This window comes from Dryobates pubescens, chromosome 29 (genome assembly GCF_014839835.1).
Source record: "Dryobates pubescens isolate bDryPub1 chromosome 29, bDryPub1.pri, whole genome shotgun sequence".
NCBI lineage: Eukaryota > Metazoa > Chordata > Aves > Piciformes > Picidae > Dryobates > Dryobates pubescens.
Genome location: NC_071640.1, coordinates 1,872,419 through 1,892,421, shown reverse-complemented (window position 1 = coordinate 1,892,421; position 20,003 = coordinate 1,872,419). Strand labels below are relative to the sequence as shown.

Below are 20,003 nucleotides of genomic sequence, written 5' to 3'. Positions count from 1 at the left end.
TTAAGCTGGATCCCTTTTCAAGGGGGTGCATTTTGCTGTAGCCCTCTGAAAGCTGGGGAGGGAGGAGGGATCCCCTGGTGACCGTGATCAGAGCCTCACTGAAAACCCTTTTGAGCGATGAGACGATGACGGTTCGGGGTTTGAGGTTTGGTTTTTTTTGGGGGGTGGGGGGTGGGGTTTGATTTGTTTTATGTTAATTCTCCTCGCTCAGGCTGAAATAGCAGATCGGACAATAGAGAAGCTTCAGCTCTTTGTTTTGCAAAACTTGCAAAAGAGTCGGCGGAGTTGAAAGGCTGAGGCAAATCTTGCTATCTGAGGGAGGTAAAGCTGAGCGTTACTCCGCGGTTTTAGCAGCGAGCTTGCAAGCTGTCTGAACACCGGAGAGAGAGAAAAAGAGAGAGAGAGAGAGGGGAGACCCTTTGGGAGCTCCATTGGTTTTCAGCAAGCCTTTGCATGCAGTGTGTTTGTACTAGCTGAAGACAGCGCATGGCTCTCTAAATAATTTACAAGTTGATTAATAGACTCACATGGGTATAATTAGAAGAGGGAGAGACAGCAGCTCCAGTAACGGGTACAGCGCTTGGGGGAACTGGAGACTTTATTTTATTTTATTTATTATTTTTTTTATATATATATATATATTTATTTATTTTTTTTTTTTCAGAAACTTTCTAGGGTGCTGGGCGTTTGAAGATAAGTTGGGAAGAGCTCAGTGCCTCTTCCCTTTTGAAGTGGAAATAGGACAGTTTGAATCCGTCGAGTTTAATTTTTCACAAGCTTTAGGGGGCCCTGCAGTGCAACTCCCTTTTTTATTATTGAAAAAAAAAAAAAGGGAGAGGGGAGGGGGGAAAGGAAAAAAAAAAAACCACCAAGAAAAACCTCTCTCTCTCCATTTTCAGGTTGTGGGATTTTTTTTTTCCACACACACACAGCGCTCAAACAGCAACTAATAAACAAATTTCCCTTCCTGCTTTATTGTCGGGTCTTTTCGGCGGCTCCTCCGCGCTCGCCCCGGGAGCTGCACCTCCATCGCAGCCTGCCTGGGCAAGCTTCCAGAGAGGTTTATGGCTGTGCCATCCCCTTTAATGTATGCATCTTTAAGGAACCTTCCACCTCTGTTTGACAATGCTTTTGAAGTGGCTCCGTTTTTCAAGTCAAACTTTGGACTTTTCCTCCGGGACTGCTACCAAAAGCGGGGAGAGTGGGGTGGGAGAGTGTGTGTGTGTGTGTGTGTCTATTTCTTAATGGAAAAGAAGTAGGAATGATTTCATTTTTCTTTCATTTATATATATTGGGGTTTTTTTTTTCCCCTACTAGGAGAAAATTGGTGGTCAGGAGAGCCAGCTAAACTGTACGTCTGCTTCATTTTCTGCTCGAGGTGTTTGCGTGTTGGTGCGAGCTGGAAGGTTGTGGAATAGGAAGTTTCAGGCAATAAGTTCTCCTCCTCCCTGAATTTTCCTTGTTGTTTTTTGTTGGGTGTTTTGGTTTTGTTTGCTTGGGTTTTTTTTTAGGGCTTGAATCACTATAATATGCTGCTTTAGAGACTCCTTTTCCTCTGTTTGAAAATCCAGAATGGATCCCCTCCCCTCCCCCCCCCCCCCTCTATTTTTCTACTCACCCTGCAACAATCTAAATGGCTGTGCCTTGCTAAACAGACACTTAGGGCTGAAGGAACTCAAAGCTGCTCCCTTTAAGAGTAAAAGATAAGAGTGGGGAGACACTGGAACAGGTTGCCCAGGGACATCCAGAAAGATGCTCCCTTCCTGGAGATGTTTCAAGGTCAGGTTGGATGGGACTTTGAACAGCCTGCTCTAGTGGAAGGGGTCTCTGCTCATGGCAGGGGAGTTGGGAGCTAGATGATCTCTAAGGACCCTTCTAACCCAAACCATTCAATGAATCCATGTTTATCAGACCAAATGTATCCTTTTTGGATGTTAGCACTGCCAAAAAGGGACTTTGTAGGCCATATTCTGCCCTCTCACACACCCTCATGCTCTCCAGTACAGCTGAACTAGTTTAGAAATGAAGAGGAAAGAAGGAACTTGGTTGATGATGGAGATGATGCCTCAAGTGGATTCCAGCTGTGGTTGCTTGTGTCTAGCTTTCTGCTTCCTGCAGAAGCTAAGGACTGAAAATTACTGCAGACAGACATTTTGTTCTCAGTTTTAGAATACTTCAGGCTGGAGACATCCCTGTGAGTTCATTCAGAGTAGCTTTTGTCTCGCAGGTGGCTAAACAGAGGCAGAAAACCTCATCCAGCCAGAGCCAAGCTGTTACCAATGAGCAAGTGTGGGTGGAACCCAGGTGTGAGGACCTTGACCCTGGTGTCAGCCCACTCCATCATCCTGTGAGATGCTGATGGCTGGTGCCATTAGGCAGATACACAGAGACACTGCCAGCATGGAGGGGCTGGGATTGGGGGAGAAAAGCTTTTTGTGTTTGTGTGCTGGATCCTCGATTTGGGATGACTTTCCAGTGCTAAATCTGAAAAGAGGTTGGAGCCAGGTAGGGGTTGGTCTCTTCTTCCAAGTGTCAGGTGATAGAACAAGAGGGAATGGCCTGAAATTGGGTCAGGGGAGGTTTAGGATGGATATTAGGAACAATTTTTTTACTGCAAGAGTGGTCAGGGATTGGCAGAGGCTGCCCAGGGAGGTGGTGGAGTCCCCATCCCTGGAGGCGTCCAAGAAAATGTGTGGCCACTTGGGCACATGGTTTAGTGGCCATGGTAGTGTTGGGCTGATGGTTGGACTGGATGATCTTGGAGGTCTTTTCCAAATGAAACAATTCTATGTTTCTGTGACAGGTGAAGCAGGGAAATGGGCTGGAATCTTCTCTAGTCTCTCAGCGTGATCAGATGTAGATTCCTGAACATGTGCAGAAGCCTGGTGCACTGCTTCAGCATGTGCTGCTGTAGGTCTTGATCACATATCATCTGATCCATGATCTGGGATCCCACCTACTTGAAAAATGTCATCACCTCCTCTTTAATGCACCTCATTCCTATGTGAAATGACTAAAAAGAGAGAGAAATATTTTAAGTGTGGCAATGAGATATTTTGTTCCTGATTTTAGTGCGTTTAAATGAGTGTCCCAGTTAGGGGAAGCTGCTCTCGGCAGTGCCTGGTGTGGAAAATGAGTGATTGGAAACTAACTCAGTGTTCGTTTTCCATCCGATGACATCACCGACTGCCCGCCACGGCACTCGCCAGCTGCCCTGTCCCTGCCGGTGTTTGCTGCCTCCACATCGCAGTATCACACAGTATCACACACATAGCTCCAAAACTCAGACAATCCCGCACTCCCTCCGGTATTCCGTCACAGCCTGGAGCTCTCCGTGACTCGGAAGCCCTAAACGGTGCTCCGGTACCATCAGTTCTGGGGTGAATTCCCGAGATTTCGTCGGTTCGCGGTTCCACGCTGCAGCGGAGGCTGCTGCTCACGGAGTCGCTACCGGCCGGCGCCGTGCCCGATGCGACCGCCAGGTGGCGGTAAAGAACAACCTACCGGGCGGCAGCGCGGCCGAGCCGCTCTCCGGGGAGGGAGGGAGGCAATGGTCCCTTCCTCCCTGCTGCATCGGAGCGGGACTGGATGGTTTCTGCCTCCGCGCTCTGCTTGCAGACGCGTTCGGATAATTGTTTATTAGTTACCGTAAACCAAACTGGCCTGTCTGCACAAATCCGGCCTGGTTGCGTCAATCCAGCTTGTTGGCAGGGTGAAATTAACGTACCGATGGAGCTACAGAGGGGGTAAACCCCTGCTACATCAGCCCCAAACGCTAAAATGGAGTGGGTGCAACCTCTGGGTGCCTGGAGGTGGGCAAGGAAATGGAATCTTTCTCTGAAGGCCCCAAAATGAAATAACCTGTTGTGAGAGACAGAATCATTAAGGCTTGAAAAGACCTCCAAGGTCATCAAGCCCAGTACCACAATGCCTACTAAACCATGGCCCAAGGTGCTGCGTCTGCAGGTTTTTTGAACACCTCCAGCCATGGTGACTCCATCACCTCCCTGGGCAGCCTGTTCCAATTCCTGGCCACTCTTGCAGCAAGGAAAAGTTCCCTATTCTTCAACCTAACCCTCCCCAGGCACAATTTGAGGCACTTTCCTCTCATGCTATCACTTGTTATTAGGGAGAAGAGTCTGACCCCTACCTCACTCCAGCCTCCTTTCAGGGAGGTGTAGGGAGCAATGAGGTCTTCCCTCAGCCTCCTTTTCTCCAGACTGAACAACCCTAGATGCCTCAGATGCTGCTCAGAAGTTCTCCAGACCTTTCTTATTTTCCAGATCCTTCACCAGCTTCATTGCCCTTCTCTAGACATGCTCCAGATGTCCTTCTTGGAGTGAGTGGCCCACAACTGAGTCCAATATTCAAGGTGTGGCTTCACCAGTGCCCAGTACAGGGGAATGGTCACTTCCCTTCTCCAGCTGGCCACACCACACTGTTTCTGAATAACACAGAGTTACAGAGCAGTGAGGTAAGCAGATCTCCAGCTCTGCTAAATTTGGGGCTGACAGGACAATGCAGGGAAGGAGCCTGTGGCAGTAGGTTGTACTCTGGGCAAGATGTTAACTGTCAAGTCCTGGGATCAAGCCTCAGGCATCCGGATGAGCTGTGCAAATCTTCAGACCCAGCTTAAAAACCACCTCTGAGAGAAGGCTGAGGGGTGGCTGGACAGCGCTGTCAGCAGGACCTGGAGCTTCTGAGGGCACAAAGCTGACAGTCCCTGCCTGCTGCTGCATTTGTGCCGTGCTTGGAGTGGAGGTTTTGCAGTTCGGGGAAGTGAGTCAATACCCTTCAAAAAGTCTGCTTTAAAAGGGGAATCTGTGGAGCAGGAATTGATTTCAATATGATAATCGTCCCCCTCGGAACGCTGACAGCATTGAAGCTATTGGAGAACAGTGCTCTGTAATCTCTCAAGTAGTGATTTTTGCCTTTCAGCCTCTGCCTTTAATGTTCTGCTACTTTTGTCCTGAGCAGATGGTAGGATTTTGTCAACTGATTGCCTGATAGGGATTTCCATTAGTCCTGCAGATCTATGGCTTGGGTGAGAGCTAATGGGCCACACTCCTGTGAGTTTCATGAGGAAGTTCTTTTCATGAGGAGCACCTTAGAGTTGTGAGAAACCTTTGAAGCTCTGGGAAGCAAATTTATCTTTTAAATGGTCTGCTGGAAGGTGCTGATTGACAGGCCTGGAGATAGAAAACCTCTAGGTGTCCAGGCAGCAGTTCCAGCAGGAACAGCAAGCACTTTAAGCCTCCGTTGCCTGCCTGATCATACCCTTGAATTGATTAGATCACTCCCTAGGTCCACAGCTGCTAATTCAGCTGTGTAGTCTAGACTGTTAACATGGTGGAGGCAGGCTGGGAGATGAAGGAGCTGTGCTGTGTGGTATGGATGTTAGGCAAGACTGCATGCATGAATGAGCCGGGCTTCTGCATGGAGCTGGCTGTGGCCTCATTCTGCCACGTCTGCCACTTCTGAGGCTCACTGTGACTTTGGTCCCCAGCTACCTGTGGTGGTCTCAGCACAGGGCATTGCTGGAGCTCAGCAACTCTCCAGCATTCCCTCTGAGGGGTGAATCTTCCTCCTGCACCTTCATTTCTGGCCTTAATAGAGATGTGCTTCCACATCCCCTAAGCTGGCTATCTCTTTGTAGCACATTGTAATTTCTACAGGAAACTTACCTTTGGACTCCCCTAATGATAAAGTAAAACCTCTCCAGAGCCTCATTTCCCCAACCTCCAGACTTGGAAACTCACACAAGCTTATGTTGAAAAGGAATTGATTATTCAAAGCTCTTGTGCTTCATGATCTACTTAAAACATGTAGATTGAGTGTCTCATCAGCGAAGCTCTACCTTTCCCTTTGCCCTAGACCCCAGTGGGTCATGTGCTTAAGGCCAGGAGACCTCTGGCTGGTTACTTACCAACTGTGTGCCCCTCCAATTACAGGTTATTAATTTGCTTTGCATTCAAGAGACAGTTCCACATGAGTGAAAAGGAATCCTGTGCTGCAGAGTCCTTCATTACCTACTCTGCCTGAACCACAGCAAAAGAAGAATGATACTGACTCCTTTCTTCTTTGTATTTTTCCTTACCTCTGGCCCGTGGAAGATGTTTTACAGTTTTAATGCAGCTGTTTTAAGCGTGCCTGTTCCTGTTCAAGGGCAGCTGATGTACTTTGTAATGCCACTGAACAGCCACCCAGCTCTGTTCCCCCATTGTGTGGAAGTGATAGGTGTGTTTGCTAATCAAGAGGAGAGCAGAGCTTGCTGTCTGACTTGTTTATGTTTTATTTCTCACCGTCAGGCTTTAGAGGGAGGCACAGGAAATGTGTAAGCATCTCTATTATTCAGGGATGCACAGGAGCGTACACACTGTCTGAAGGGTGCTGCTGATACCTTCTAGTCAGCCACTGGCGAAGCTGGGAAGGTGGCAGGGTCACCACACAGCCCCAGGGTTGCTCAGAATACCCCAAACCTGACATAGAAGCATAGATTCGTAGAATGGGTTGGGTTGGAAGGCACCTGGTCCTTCAGCACCATCAGTGGGTCTTTGCAGCCTGCTCTAGGTGTGCCTGTGTCAGCAGGGGGCTTGGTCTAGGTGATCTCCAGGGGTCCCTTCCAACCTCCACCATTCCATGATTCTGTGAATACCCCAGACCCAATCCTCCAGCAGAGTCTCTGCAGGGACACCCTGGAGCTCTCCAAAGATTTTCCCTTGCTGCCTGCTTTGGATTCTTGTCTTTGCTTTGGTGCTGCTTAGGTGCTGATGTTTGCCCACACTGAGAGAAAGCAGCTTTCCAACCTGGGACTTCATAGAATCCCAGACTGGTTTGGGTTGGGAGAGACCTTAAAGACCATCCAGTTCCAATCCCCACACCATGGGCAGGGATACCTCCCACCAGCCCAGCTTGCTCAAGGCCTCATCCAGCCTGGCCTTGAATGCCTCTAGGGAGAAGGCAGCCACAACTTCCCTGGGCAACCTGTTCCAGTGTCTCCCCACCCTCACTATCAAGAATTTCTTGCTAATCTTCAGTCTTTTCTCTCAGAAGAGCAGAACCAGGCACTAATATATCCTGAGCCCCAAAGCTGCACCCAGGTGCAAGAGCTGAGCACCTTTCTCAAGCCTCTAATATTATTAACCTGCAAATAAATGCATTCCCAGAGCCAGGCCCTTAGAGAAGCTGTTAATGAACTGTCACTGCCTCTCGGTTCAGTTGTTCTCTCTTGTGATGGCTTCGGTTTTGTTCAGAAACTGTGACCAAAGTGGGGGATTTCAGTCAGCAGGGTTCACAGAAGGCTTGTGGGGAGTCAGTGGATCAAGGAGATGCTGCTTGTTGATTTTTCTTCTAGGCTGCTCTGTTTCTCCTCCCCCTGTGCAGAGTGGGAGCAGTTTGGCCCCTGGAACTGGAGAATCTCCTCTGATGTGCTGGAAGCTCAGCAGCATGCTGTCCACATTTATTCCTCCATTCCTGGGGCTTTCAGCCTCTGCCCTGGTTCCCTGCTCATCCCACAGGGATGGCAGCATCCTGCTTTAGCACAGTTTTACTCCTGGCTTTGTAGGTTTCTATCCCAATCCTTTGCAAAACTGTTTTCAGCATTAGGGGAAATGTTTCCTCCCCACCCCTTCCCCAGTGCTGGGGTTTGGCATCTTTGTAGATCCATGCTCCTGGTTCCAGTAGGAGCTGTGAGAGTGCCTTGAGACAGAAAGTTTCTTGCTGCAGCCAAGGAGTACAGGAAAATTCCACTTGGTTTTGTATGGAAAACCTTCTGAGCACAGAGGAGAGGAGATTTTTCTGCTCTATTTCCCCCTCCCTTCTCACTTCTAGGATATCTTGGGGTGATTTGTGTCATTTCTTGTAACCTAGAGGGTGGGGGTCAGAAAAAGTGCCCTGGAGAGAGCCCTGGAATTCTCCTGTTATCCCCTCTGTGCCTGAGTGCTGCAGCTCAGGTTTGAGGTGGAGAAGCCTCATCTGTCTGATGACATTTCTGCCTGCTGCTGGTGCTGCACCAGCGTGGAGTTAATTTTGTGACTCCCATTTCTTTAACAGAGTGCCTGGGTTTGCATTGTCATTCTGCTCCCTGGCAGCTCCCTGGCTTTATTCCATTCCTTTCCCCCTCCTGCCTCCCCCCAGTCTTTTAGCAGATGGAGAATATTCCTCTCCTTACCTTGTGGGGTTTTTCTCTTTCTGTGTGTGGCTTAGGCGTTTTTTTTTATGCCCCCCCCCCCCCCCCTATAATGTGAAGTGGATATCCTCAATTAATCTGCTTCTAATTAATTCCCTGCGGCTTCCCCCTCCCTTTTCCTCCAATTTTTGTTTGGTGCATTGGATCCTGAGTGCAGTTCTGTGAACTCAATCCATTGAAAGGTTACTTAAAGGAGCAGCCATGAATTCCATGCCAAGAGGTGCAGGTCTCTAGGAACGAGGAGACTGCAGGGAGCAAAAGGATTTGCTGCTTGTAGTTTCCAACCTGCTTGTACCCAGGGTGTAAATGTGCACTGCTAATAATATACTCCCCTTAAAAAAGAGCCCAAACCAACCCAGGCAGGTTGCTGTCAGCTCATCCTAAAGTGAATTGCTTTGTTAGGAATGTGACACTCACGCCCTGCTCGGAGCACTTGTTGTGTTTTCATATGCAGATGGGATGGCAGGGCGGGTATGGGAACGGCAGCCAGCCAGCGCGGGGATCTGGGGAGCGCTTTTTGCCATCACTTCTTTCCAGCAGAGGCAACAGCGCACCAGCCAAGTTGTGCAGATACGGAGAGGGGCTGCTGACTGCCTCCTGGAAAGGGTTCACAGGATGTTAGGGGTTGGAAGGGACCTCTGACCAGTTAAACGTGTCCAGGGAAGGGCAAGGAGGCTGGGGAGAGCTCTGGAGCACAGCCCTGTGCTGAGGCTGAGGGAGCTGGGGGTGTTTAGCCTGGAAAAGAGGAGGCTCAGAGGAGAACTTCTTGCTCTCTGCAACTCCCTGAAGGGAGGTTGTAGCCAGGTGGGGGTTGGTCTCTTCTGCCAGGCAACCAGCACCAGAACAAGAGGACACAGTCTCAAGCTGTGCCAGGGGAAGTTTAGGCTGGAGGTGAGGAGAAAGTTCTCCACAGAAAGAGCAATTTGCCCTTGGAATGTGCTGCCCAGGGAGGTGGTGGAGTCACCATCCCTGGAGGTGTTCAAAAAGGGATTGGATGTAGGACTTGGAGCCATGGTTTAGTTGTCAGGAGGTGTTGGGTGATATGTTGGACTTGGTGATCTCAAAGGTCTTTTCCAACCTGGTTAATTCACTGAGTGCCTCATCCAGTCTCTTGTTAAACACCTCCAGGGATGGTGACTCCACCACCTCCCTGGGCAGCACATTCCAGTGGTCAGTTTCTCTTTCTGTGAAAGATTTCTTCCCAACATCCAGCCTGAACCTCCCCTGGCACAGCTTGAGACTGTGTCCTCTCGTTCTGTCACTGCTTGCCTGGGAGAAGAGACCAACCCCCTCCTGGCTACAACCTCCCTTCAGGTAGTTGTAGACAGCAATAAGGTCTCCTCTGAGCCTCCTCTTCTCCAGGCTAAGCAACCCCAGGTCCCTCACCCTTTCCTCAAGCAGGGAGGATTTATCTCCTTGCCCCTCTATCCCCTGAAATAGAATTTGAGGAGCTGCACAGTAATTGTAACCCCAGCCAGCACCTCGCTGCTGTTCTCTCTCTGCCCTGAAGACAAATAATAACAGAGGAAAGAGACCTTTCATCTGCAGAATTAGGGAGTTGTCAATGCAGTAATTACAGCAGTTGAAATGCATTTTGGAAATTCATTTTCAGTTATAAAAGCTTCAAGCCTTTGGGCAAAACAGGGAGAGAGACCTCCTCCAGCCCTGCTGTGGCAGAGCCATTAGCACCTGCAACGTTGAAACACGGCAAGCTGCAGCAATTGCTTCCCTGGTTCAGGATTCCTTTGACACAAGCCAGGTCATTATTTTTGCATTTTGATAAGATTGAGTCACAGGCTTCAGTGTGACATCAGCCCAGCGTGGCTGAGAGACAAAAAGTCCATGGCAAAAAGCAGGTAGGCGTCAGGGGGTTCACCAAATGGCTTTGTTTTGGTCCTACAGCTCCTTAGGAGTCGGGGTGGGGGGTGGAGGAGGGTGGTCCAGGACAACACAGTGAACACCCAAAAGTCAGGAGTAACTCCTCTCTCCAAAATCCATCAGTCACAAAGGGGCAGAACTCTTTGTGTTTCGGTCCCTGCAGCAGGCTGAGCAGCAGCAGCAGAGGAAGTGTGCATCCTCCTCAATTGCAGAGGCAGCGTGCAGGCTAAATGTCATCCTCTGACTCCTTTGCAGTCCCAGACAAGCTCGTTATGAAGATGCTGGCACAACGCCTGAACTCCCTAGACTGCATGACCAGTGGCTGGGTGCTCTCTGGCTTCCCAAGAGACATAGAGCAGGCAGAGGAGCTGCAAAAAGCACATCTGAATCCAAACAGGTAAGAGAGGAAACTTGGCAATCATGACATGAGATAGGTGCAAACCAACCAGAAGTGTGTGGATGGAAAGGTGCAGCTCGATGGTGAGAGGGGAGAGGCTCTTGCATCCCATTTCTTTATCCCTTCCTCAGCTAGCAAAGGGGTCTTGCTCCATGGAGGAAATAGAGAGTTGGCCTTACAAATCCTCCAGATGGCCAGACTGTGGGAGAGAGGAGAGGCTTGTTCTTCTGCTTATTTGTTTGAGTTGCCTCTAAAGGCAAACCCTGAGAAGTGGATCTGAGTTTGGATTCTATCAGGAGGTGTATTTGTATTGGCAGCAGGAGGAGGTGGTGGTGGTGGGCTGGGATCTGCATCTTCTTCCTTTAGCGTTGCCCTAATATCCTGGAGCTGGGTTAGTGCTGCAAGGAGCTCATTAGGAGACTTTGGGGGGTTTGTGGCATAATTAAAACCAACCTGAGAATGATATTTTTATGTGAGCTCTAATGAAGTGCTTCCAAATGTAATAGAAGTGAAATGAGCATCAAAAGGCAACTCTTGGGGCTGCCAGGCAAATAAAATGGAGTTACTCCTTCCAGCTGGTCCAAGGGTGGTGAGGATTTGGGATGCTGCTGTATTCACCAAAGCTGAGAGGCTTCACCATGCTTCTCTGAGGCTTCCTGGGTCAGGCCATACCACTGGGTGACACAGTGCCCATGCCAAGGGCATACACTGGGGATTTTCATGCTTTGTGCTCCCAGGAAGCTGCTGCTTCTCTTAATAACTAGTAGTAGGAAAGGTGTATTGCCCACATAAGGGTTGAAGTTGGCAAAGTTACTCTTCTTTTGTCTTCTTTGTGGGTGCCCTCCATCCACTCCCCCAACAGGATGTAGTGGAAAGATGTCCAAGGGTAAGATTGAGTTGGGGAGAGAACAGAGTGAAAAGGGAGGGAGCTAACTGTTGGGCCATCAAGGTCTAAAACTGGAAGTCTTTGAAAACAGCACAGCTTTATTTAGTCAAAGTGAGACCAAATACATCTTAAACAGGAGAAAAAAAAAAGGGGGGAGAAAGATTAGATTCAGTTAAATAACATTTCCCATGGATTATTCCTCATGTGCAGTAAGAAGGTAGGTCCCCAAACCTGTGTCTGAGTACCTGAGCTGAGTGTGAATGAATGCTCAAGGGGGTGCCATCAGCTCCTTTGCAGGATGGAGGCCTCAGCAAGGGAGGAAGGAGAACTCCTTGTGAAATGGGATGTGTGCAAATTTGCTACTGAGCCCCTTGCTCAGGCTTTGTTTTCTTTAGGGAGCTCTGCACAGTCACAGCCCAGTCAAGAATTTGGCCCCTCCTGTTTTGTCCAGGGGCTGAAGGGAAGGGACAAAAATAGACTTCATGCTACCTGATAGATTTTTCTTTGGAGCTGCTGGTTTCCCTGAAACCAAAGTAGGAGGCATAGAAGGGAGAGAGGGTGATTATAAACAGCAGGACATATTGCAGCATAGGATAGCAGGGCAGTAATTCAGCTTCAGGTGTGATGCTGGTTATAAAACACTATCTGCAGAGGTGGTATTTCTGACATCAGGAGGAAAAGCTGATAGAATTATAGCCTTGAAATCAGTCTGGGAATAGGATGGAGGAACCTATAAATCAGGCAGAGCACAATCTGCAAAGTCTCATTTTTAGGAGGGCTCAGTTGATGAAATTAGATTAAAATAAATTTACATATATATCAAGTTTATTATTAAACTCCAGGCACATCAGGAGCCAAAATTATTTGTGAAGGAGCCTGTTACTCTCTGCTTTGAACCCAAAGTAGACCTCTTTGGCTGATCAGAACACAGAGTTATTGTCTGCTTGTCAAGTCACAAATCTGTTCCTTAGAGCTAATAAATGGTTAGTGTTCAAACCCTGTGCTTTATCTGACTCCCACCTCATAAAGCTAGCCCACAGAATACTAAATTACACAGCACTGAGCAGGATCAGCCTCCTGACTCCTCCATCTTATGGAAAGGGGAAAAAAAAAAAACCCCACACCAAACCTGGTAATTGATGGGAGAAAAGAAGGAAAATAAAGTTATTTGCAAACAAACAAAATGGGCTATAAAGTTTCTTAAAATGTAAGCATAAAAAAAAGGAAGCCAAACCCAAACCCTCACACAGCAGCAGGCAAAGAGCTGGCCTGGAACAAGCAGCAAAGAATTCATTCTCCACTGAGAAAAAGTAAGGCTTCCCTCCCTTTCCTTCCCTCCCTTTCCTTCCCTCCCTTTCCTTCCCTCCCTTTCCTTCCCTCCCTTTCCTTCCCTCCCTTTCCTTCCCTCCCTTTCCTTCCCTCCCTTTCCTTCCCTCCCTTTCCTTCCCTCCCTTTCCTTCCCTCCCTTTCCTTCCCTCCCTTTCCTTCCCTCCCTTTCCTTCCCTCCCTTTCCTTCCCTCCCTTTCCTTCCCTCCCTTTCCTTCCCTCCCTTTCCTTCCCTCCCTTTCCTTCCCTCCCTTTCCTTCCCTCCCTTTCCTTCCCTCCCTTTCCTTCCCTCCCCTCCCTTCATTATTCCTTTTCCCACACAGCACCCCCCCAAGAACTGCTATGGAACAAAAAGGAAAAGAACTCTTTTTCCACTGCAGGAAAATTAAAGAAAGAAATGAAAAGGTCATGCTTAGGGTTTCCTCTAAATTCCAAGTTGCAGAGAAGGAAGTTTTGCTTCCAGCCTGCCACAAGCCATCCTGCCTGTGTCAGACAGAGCCTGGCTACCAAAGCCCTGCTCTTCCTGTGCTCACTGCCGGCTGCGTTCCTCCCTGTGAAGCAGCTCCTGCTTAAGTGGACAGGATCCTAATCGTATTGAACTGTGGCAGCCTTTAGGGCAAATAAGAAGCTGAATCCATTAGTGGGCTCCCAGCTCTGTTGGTTAAAGAGCAGCCTTAACCACTTAGTGCCTACGGGGAGCGGGAATCCAACCTCCGGTTGGCATCCGAAGCTCACAACTCCTGACGCAAAGGGCTGCGTCCACTTCCTGGCCCACAGATGGCATTGGGCTGGAAGGGGAACTGTAAATCGGTGGTTTAACTGTTTTTTGGGTAATTTAGCTTTTTTTTGGGCATTGGTAATGCCTGAGCAACAGTAAGAAATGTATTGTCTAGCCATGGATAGATCTGATAGGCCAAAAACTCTGTTTAATAGCCGCCCAAGTCCTCCTGCTCTCTCCCAAACTCACCATAAGATTCAGCAGCAACAGTGTCATCTGTTCTTTATCTCATGTCATTAGCTTCAGCAGGTTCATCACCAGCTGTCTGCTGGGTTTGGGCCAGCTTAAGGCAATCAGCAGTTTAAGGATTCCCTGAGCCAGGGGGGGTCATCTGGACAACTGTCTAACAGCCTATTTGCCTTGACTTTGGTGTCTCTTTTTCCATGCTGTACTTGTGGCCTCCACCAAATGGTGTGGAAAGGAGTTTCACTGGGGTTGTTTGAAAATACTTTCCAGGTTTCCTTTATCCTACTGAGAAACAATTAGAAGCATTCCCTGTTTGTCTCCTAACACTCCTGACGTGAGCATCCTCTTGTCTGCCTTCCTGTGTGGTCTGCCTTAGGTGATCCTGCTCTGGCAGGGGGGTTGGGCTGGATGATCTTTCAAGGTCCCTCCCAGCCCCTACCATTCTGTGATCTGTGCTATGGCTCTTCAGCTACCCTTATCCCAGGTCTGCTTATCCTTTCCTTTCCTGGAGGCCATTCCACTCTTCCAAGCATCCACTCTCCCTGTTCCCTGCCTTCCCTGGTCATTCCAGCTGGTTCTTTGCTGAGATGGCACAACTGGAGCTGAGATTTGTGTCTCTATGGTAGCATTATCATTTCCATTTTGATCTTAACTCTACTGCTGCTTATTTCTGACCCTCTGTGAGATGCTGTTGTGATAGAATTTGGAAGGCTGTCTGGTGTGTGTGGGCTGTGGTAACCCTGCAGTGTGTCTTTCATTGAAAATATCCTGAAGCCCCATAGATGGTCACAAATCTCAACTGGGGGTCTACAAACTCAATGAGGAACCTCAGGACCCTTTAACTCAAGATCCCTGCCGTTAAATTTGCAGCCAGCTTTGTGGTCAAGTCCTCCTCAAGCCAATAAGGGGAGCCCCTCCCATCTGTGCCCACGAGCTTTGCTGCTCAGGGTGTCCTGGGAGTCCAGGTTCCTCTGCTCCATCTTTTTCCTTTGTTTTCCTCCATCTGATCTGAATCCAGGGTTGCTGGTTTTGCGTTTCACTATTGATTAATTACATCACAGTGGGCAGACAAAGCTGGGCAGGGCTGAACTTGAGGCCTGAGATCTGGATTTCAAATACCCATTTGTTCAATATTAAAGTTGGGGTTTAGCTCTTTTTTTTTTTTTCCCTTTTCCTGGAGAGAAAATAACCTGCAGGAGCTCCTCCAAAGCAAGTTGGCTTTTTTTTTTCCCTGCAGTGTTTTATTTGCTCTTCATCACCATGTGGCTGTATCCCTGATTTTGTCATCTCCTATTAAAAGCTTCCCTTTTTTGGCATCACATTCCCAAGAACCTGCATTCAAACAGTTGAGGATCATGCAAATTCCTAATTTCTAAAGCAGGAAAGGTGTTGGAAAGTGGGGGGGGGGAACAGACTGGGAGAAGAAGGAGGGGGAAAAAAAGAAGGGAAGAAAAGAAGGATAAAAAAGAAGGGGAAAAAAGAAGGGAAGAAAAGAAGGATAAAAAAGAAGGGGAAAAAAAGGGAAGAAAAGAAGGATAAAAAAGAAGGAAAAAAAGGGAAGAAAAGAAGGATAAAAAGAAGGAAAAAAGGGAAGAAAAGAAGGATAAAAAGAAGGGGGGGAAGGGAAGAAAAGAAGGATAAAAAAGAAGGGAAAAAAAGAAGGGAAGAAAAGAAGGATAAAAAGAAGGGGGAAAAGGGAAGAAAAGAAGGATAAAAAAGAAGGGGGAAAAAAGAAGGGAAGAAAAGAAGGATAAAAAAGAAGGGGAAAAAAAAGGAAGCTTGCTTTATTTCTTCATTTTTAAACTCTTTGGTCTTTATAGGGGGCTTTCATATTTCTGCAGCTGATCCCAGTGTGGATTAGGGATAATAAACAGCCTATTAATGGAGGCCTGAACTAGGAAATGGAGTTGGAATCGGCAGCCAAACTCAATGGCTGGCGGAGGTTAATAACTCCATTACTATCAGCTCTATTTTTTAGCCATTTGAAGAGCTAGGTGTTAGCCTTATCTTACTCCTCATTAATTGAGCTAATAGAACCCCAGTGACCCTACCCATGCTGCCATTATCTGAGAGTTTACCAGGCATGGGCTGGAATACTTATCACTGAATATGTGTTCCTCAGGTTCATTCTTCCAGCAGTCATCAGATTTTTTTTGCCCTTCTTCCAAGGCTGCCTTTTTTTTTTTCTTGGGTTCTTCTTCTTTCCTTGTTTTTTAATCTCCTCACTTCCTTGCTGCCTTCTGTACCAGCTACATCTTTGGATAGTCAATGTAAATGACTTAATTAAAATCCCATCAAGGAGCAAGCTAGGTCTCAAAATAGGAAACATAATAGTGACTGAATCCTGAGCAACCTGAGCTAGTGGGAGGTGTCCCTGCCCATGGCAGGGGGGTTGGAACTGGATGAGCCTTAAGGTCCTTTCCAACCCTGACAATTCTGTGGTGGTTCTCATAGGGAAAAACCTTACAGGGGCATTTAAAAAAGGCTTTGGTCCTGTTTAAATGAGGGCTACTGTGTGGTTAGAAGAGATGTGGGTTTAATTAATGGCATATAAAGCCCTGATGAGTACCAAAGTGGAAATGTTATCACTCTACCTTCTTTTCCCCTCACTTTGAGGGGATAAATAGAAACAAACAAAGTCAGGGAGGGTGGGAAAATGATGAGGTAATCAAGGTGCTAAATCAGTACAATAAAATCTGTCTGCTCCAGGGAGAGAGAGAAACAGTAGGGAAAGTCCAAGTGACTGAGGTAGGATTTGGATTAATTTATACAGAAAGGAGGGGGGGAAAAATAATAGTCAGGCAAATTCTCTGCTTCAATCATCCTCATGTTTTTGTCTCTTCTGATTAGGAGGCAGCTTGCTCTTGGCAGGGCCATTACATGGTGGCTGCTTTACTGACTGTTGTCTTCACTAACTCTAATTGGTTTGCTTTTTATTAGCACTTTGCATAGCAGTGCTGCCATCCAGCCAGGCCCTTCCTCCTCCCTCCCTTGTGCAAAGCCAGACTGACTGCTCACTAGAAACCAAAGGGCACCAGTGGGAGCTCAAGGGGCAGGAACCTCTTGAGGTCAGTGGGATGCTTATGAACTACATTTCAATATCTAAAAGGGACCTGCAGGAAGGCTGGGGAGGGACTGCTCAGAAGGGCCTGCGGGGATAGGACGAGGGGCAATGGCTTGAAACTGGAGCAGGGCAGATTCAGGTTGCCCATCAGGAGGAAGTTCTGCACAGTGAGGGCGGTGAAATACTGGAACAGGTTGCTCAGGGATGTGGTTGAGGCTCCATCTCTGGAGGCATTCAAGGTCAGACTTGATGTGTGCCTGGGCAGCCTGCTCTAGTTGGAGGTATCCCTGCTGAGTGCAGGGGGATCAGAGGTGACCCTAGAGGGTCCCTTCCATCCCAGTGCACTCTGTGAATCTGTGCTCTCCCTCTCTTCCTGAGGAGATTATGCTTTCTCTTCCCTCATCAAAGTGATCTGCTATTAAATGATCCAACAGATAGAAAATGGGATGATTACAATGAAAAAAGATGATGTCACTTCTGTCACACCTTCTGCCTGACCTATCTTGGTACCATCTGAGCCTTTCTGTCCTGGGGAAAGGTGTTAAAGTGCATCTTGAGCCAGGAAGAGCAAAGCATCGAATGCAGGTTCTAAATCCTCCTATGGGCTTTCTGTGGGATGCTGCATTTGCTGTCACACATTTGCTGCTTCTGCTCCAGGTATATTTGGCTTCAGTTGTGGGAGGCTGGTATTATTTTTAGAAGTTACCTCATGCAAGCTCCTTTTGATGGCTGGAGCTTCTTTGGTGAGCTCCTGGGTACAGCAATTAAACAGATCTCTGATCTCAGCAAGCTTCCTAAATCTCCAGGAAGAGAAAGAAGAAGAGCTTCTACTTTTAAGCCAATCATTTTAGTTTTCTTTTAAGGCTCCTCAGCCACCTGCACAATGCTTTCATTCTTTTTGCTGCTGGAAGGAAGGAGATTTTCCTGCTGTAGCTCTCTCTCACAAATGAGGAGACACCAGGAAACCTGAGGACTTTCTGTCCTGATTGCCCTTCTGTGGAGACCATTTTTTCCTCAGAAGGTGCCTCCATTACCAAGGTTGCCTTTCTGTACTCAATACCTAACTGGGGGGAGAGAGAGAGAGAAATATCTGTGAAAGCAGAAGAGTCTGGGCTACTTTTCTTGCCTTTGGCAATGGCAGCAAGTTTTAGACAAGGCAAACCAAACCAGCAATGTCTCTGCTTGCTCCACATGGGAGCAGCTACAGTCAAACTGTGAGAGCACTGGGCTTAAGCCAAGTTGTGCCCACGCTTTCAAGGCAGAGCTCCTGGCTCCTCCTTTGGCTGCCAAAATTAGATGCCTGAGTAGCAGCAGCAGTTTGAACAAGGTGACTTTGGGTAGGTGACATTGGGTTGTGTTTGGATCTCGAGGAGTTGCAGGACTTTGAATGATGTCAGATTCAGCTTTCTCTCTGAGCATTCTGCAGCTTGGAAGCAGCCAGCTTGGCCAGACCACACTTTGGAAAGAACCAAGACCCAAGAAGGGCTGATCTGAGGCTAAACAAGGAGTCCTGTGCCCTTATGTGCTCTCAGTCACACAAGGGCAAAGGCCTGGCTTGCATCCCTGCAGCAAGAACTATTTACTGTGGGTTATGATTATTTGAGATTGTCTCTGGCTCCTAGAAGAAACTGAAGATTTTCACTGAACCTAGCAGCAAGCTCTCAGGTGTTTGTGTTTAAACCTTTTCCATCTTACCTAAACTTTCCCCATCATTCACTGAAACCTAAGGAAAAGTTGCATTAAGGATGCTGGAGCCCTGGAACAGGCTGCCCAGAGAGGTTGTGGAGTCTTCTTCTCTGGAGAGGTTCCAACCCCACCTGGTCACTGTGATCCTGGGCAAGCTGCTGTGGGTGCCCTGCTTTAGCAGTGGGGTTGGACTGGGTGATCTCCTGAGGTCCCTTCCACCCCCACCATGCTGGGGTTCTGTGAAATCAGAGTGTTACCCTGTACATAGCAGTCAAGTCACCTAACCTGTGCTTCTCTCCTCTGTACTCCCTTTGCTAAGATTTTTCTTACCACTTTTTGGTGACCAAAGAGCATCCCTGAGAGCTCCATTTGCTTTACAGACCTGGAATCCCTCAGCTCTCCCAGTTTGCTCTCCATGACTGACTCTCTGGGCTGGGATCCAGCAGTATTCCTGGTGCTGTTTGAGTGCTGTGGCCCTGGACCTGAGGGGCCATGCTGCAGCTCTTCCTCTGAGGATGTTTGGTGCAGAGTCACCTTTAACTCACACTATTGCTAGGAGGGCTGTGCAGGAGGAGATGGAGCTGCACACAGCCATGCACCATCAGTGCATCCCCTGGGATGTACCACTGATTGCTCTCAGCAGGATAAAATGTGCTGTGCTTTGCCAATTCTGACTATTTCTTCAAGGACTAAAGCAGTCATTTTCAATTCTCCCCTGCTCCCCCATCCTTCATTCCCTCAGTGGTTCACACACAAATGAGAACCACAGGCATGCAAGTTTGGGTTTGTAGGACTGAGGAGCTTTTGCTGAGGGAGATACTGGTTTCAAGATCTGCCTGGAGCCAGAAAGGGAGGAAAGCTTCACCTACAAGGATGTGGCAGCATTTTAATTTGCAGTGGGCAAGAGAACACAGGCAGATGAAACCAAGGAGAGTGTGGCACCTGTGGGAGCTGTGGATGAAGATGGTGTCTGAGAGGGCACAGCAGGAGAAGGAGGGCTGCCCAGTGTTGTCAGTCAGCTCACACTGTGTGGATCTCTTAGCATTTCCTTCATCAGGGTGGTAGCAAAAGTTGGCTGGATGTTGTTCTAGGGAAGTGTCAAAAGGTCACCCTTACATCTGTACCAGGTTAAAGCTGAGTTTATGGAACTCTGTTCCTGCCTTTGCTGCCTGGTCCTGAGAGCACAGGGGCAGAGCTTTCAGAGGAACTGCATTACAAATGAATGGCAGCTTTGAAGTCCACCATGACTGGAATTCAGGAATTCTGGAGCCAAACTTTAGCAGGAGATTGTGCTAGTGAGAGGTGGCTCTGCCCACAGCAGGGGGGTTGGAGCTGGATGATCTTTAAGGTCCCTCCCAACCTAAACCACTCTATGAATCTGTGAAGTGCTGCAGATTATCAGTACTGAGGATGAGTTCCTCCTCACAGTGAAATCAAAGGATTTGTATTGGCCATAAATGTGCCTTAAAGTTGAAGAAAACAGAAAGAAAATAAAGAGGTTGTGGAGTATTCTGTTCTGTTCTGTTGTTCTGTTCTATTCTATTCTATTCTATTCTATTCTATTCTATTCTATTCTATTCTATTCTATTCTATTCTATTCTATTCTCAACCCTT

At 47.9% G+C, this 20,003-nt stretch overlaps 1 protein-coding gene across 2 annotated transcripts in view; it reads left to right on the top strand.

Annotated features, from left to right (window-relative positions):
- AK8 (adenylate kinase 8) overlaps positions 1-20,003 on the top strand; it is a 78,782-nt gene that overhangs the window by 39,555 nt on the left and 19,224 nt on the right. Inside the window, exon 10 of one of the 2 annotated variants that reach the window (XM_009896272.2) lies at positions 10,322-10,463. The exons of the other annotated variant lie outside the window; for it this stretch is intronic. Within the exon in view, the coding sequence (XP_009894574.2) occupies positions 10,322-10,463 (142 nt within the window). The remainder of the gene's footprint in view (positions 1-10,321; positions 10,464-20,003) is intronic. 2 annotated transcript variants of the gene reach the window in all.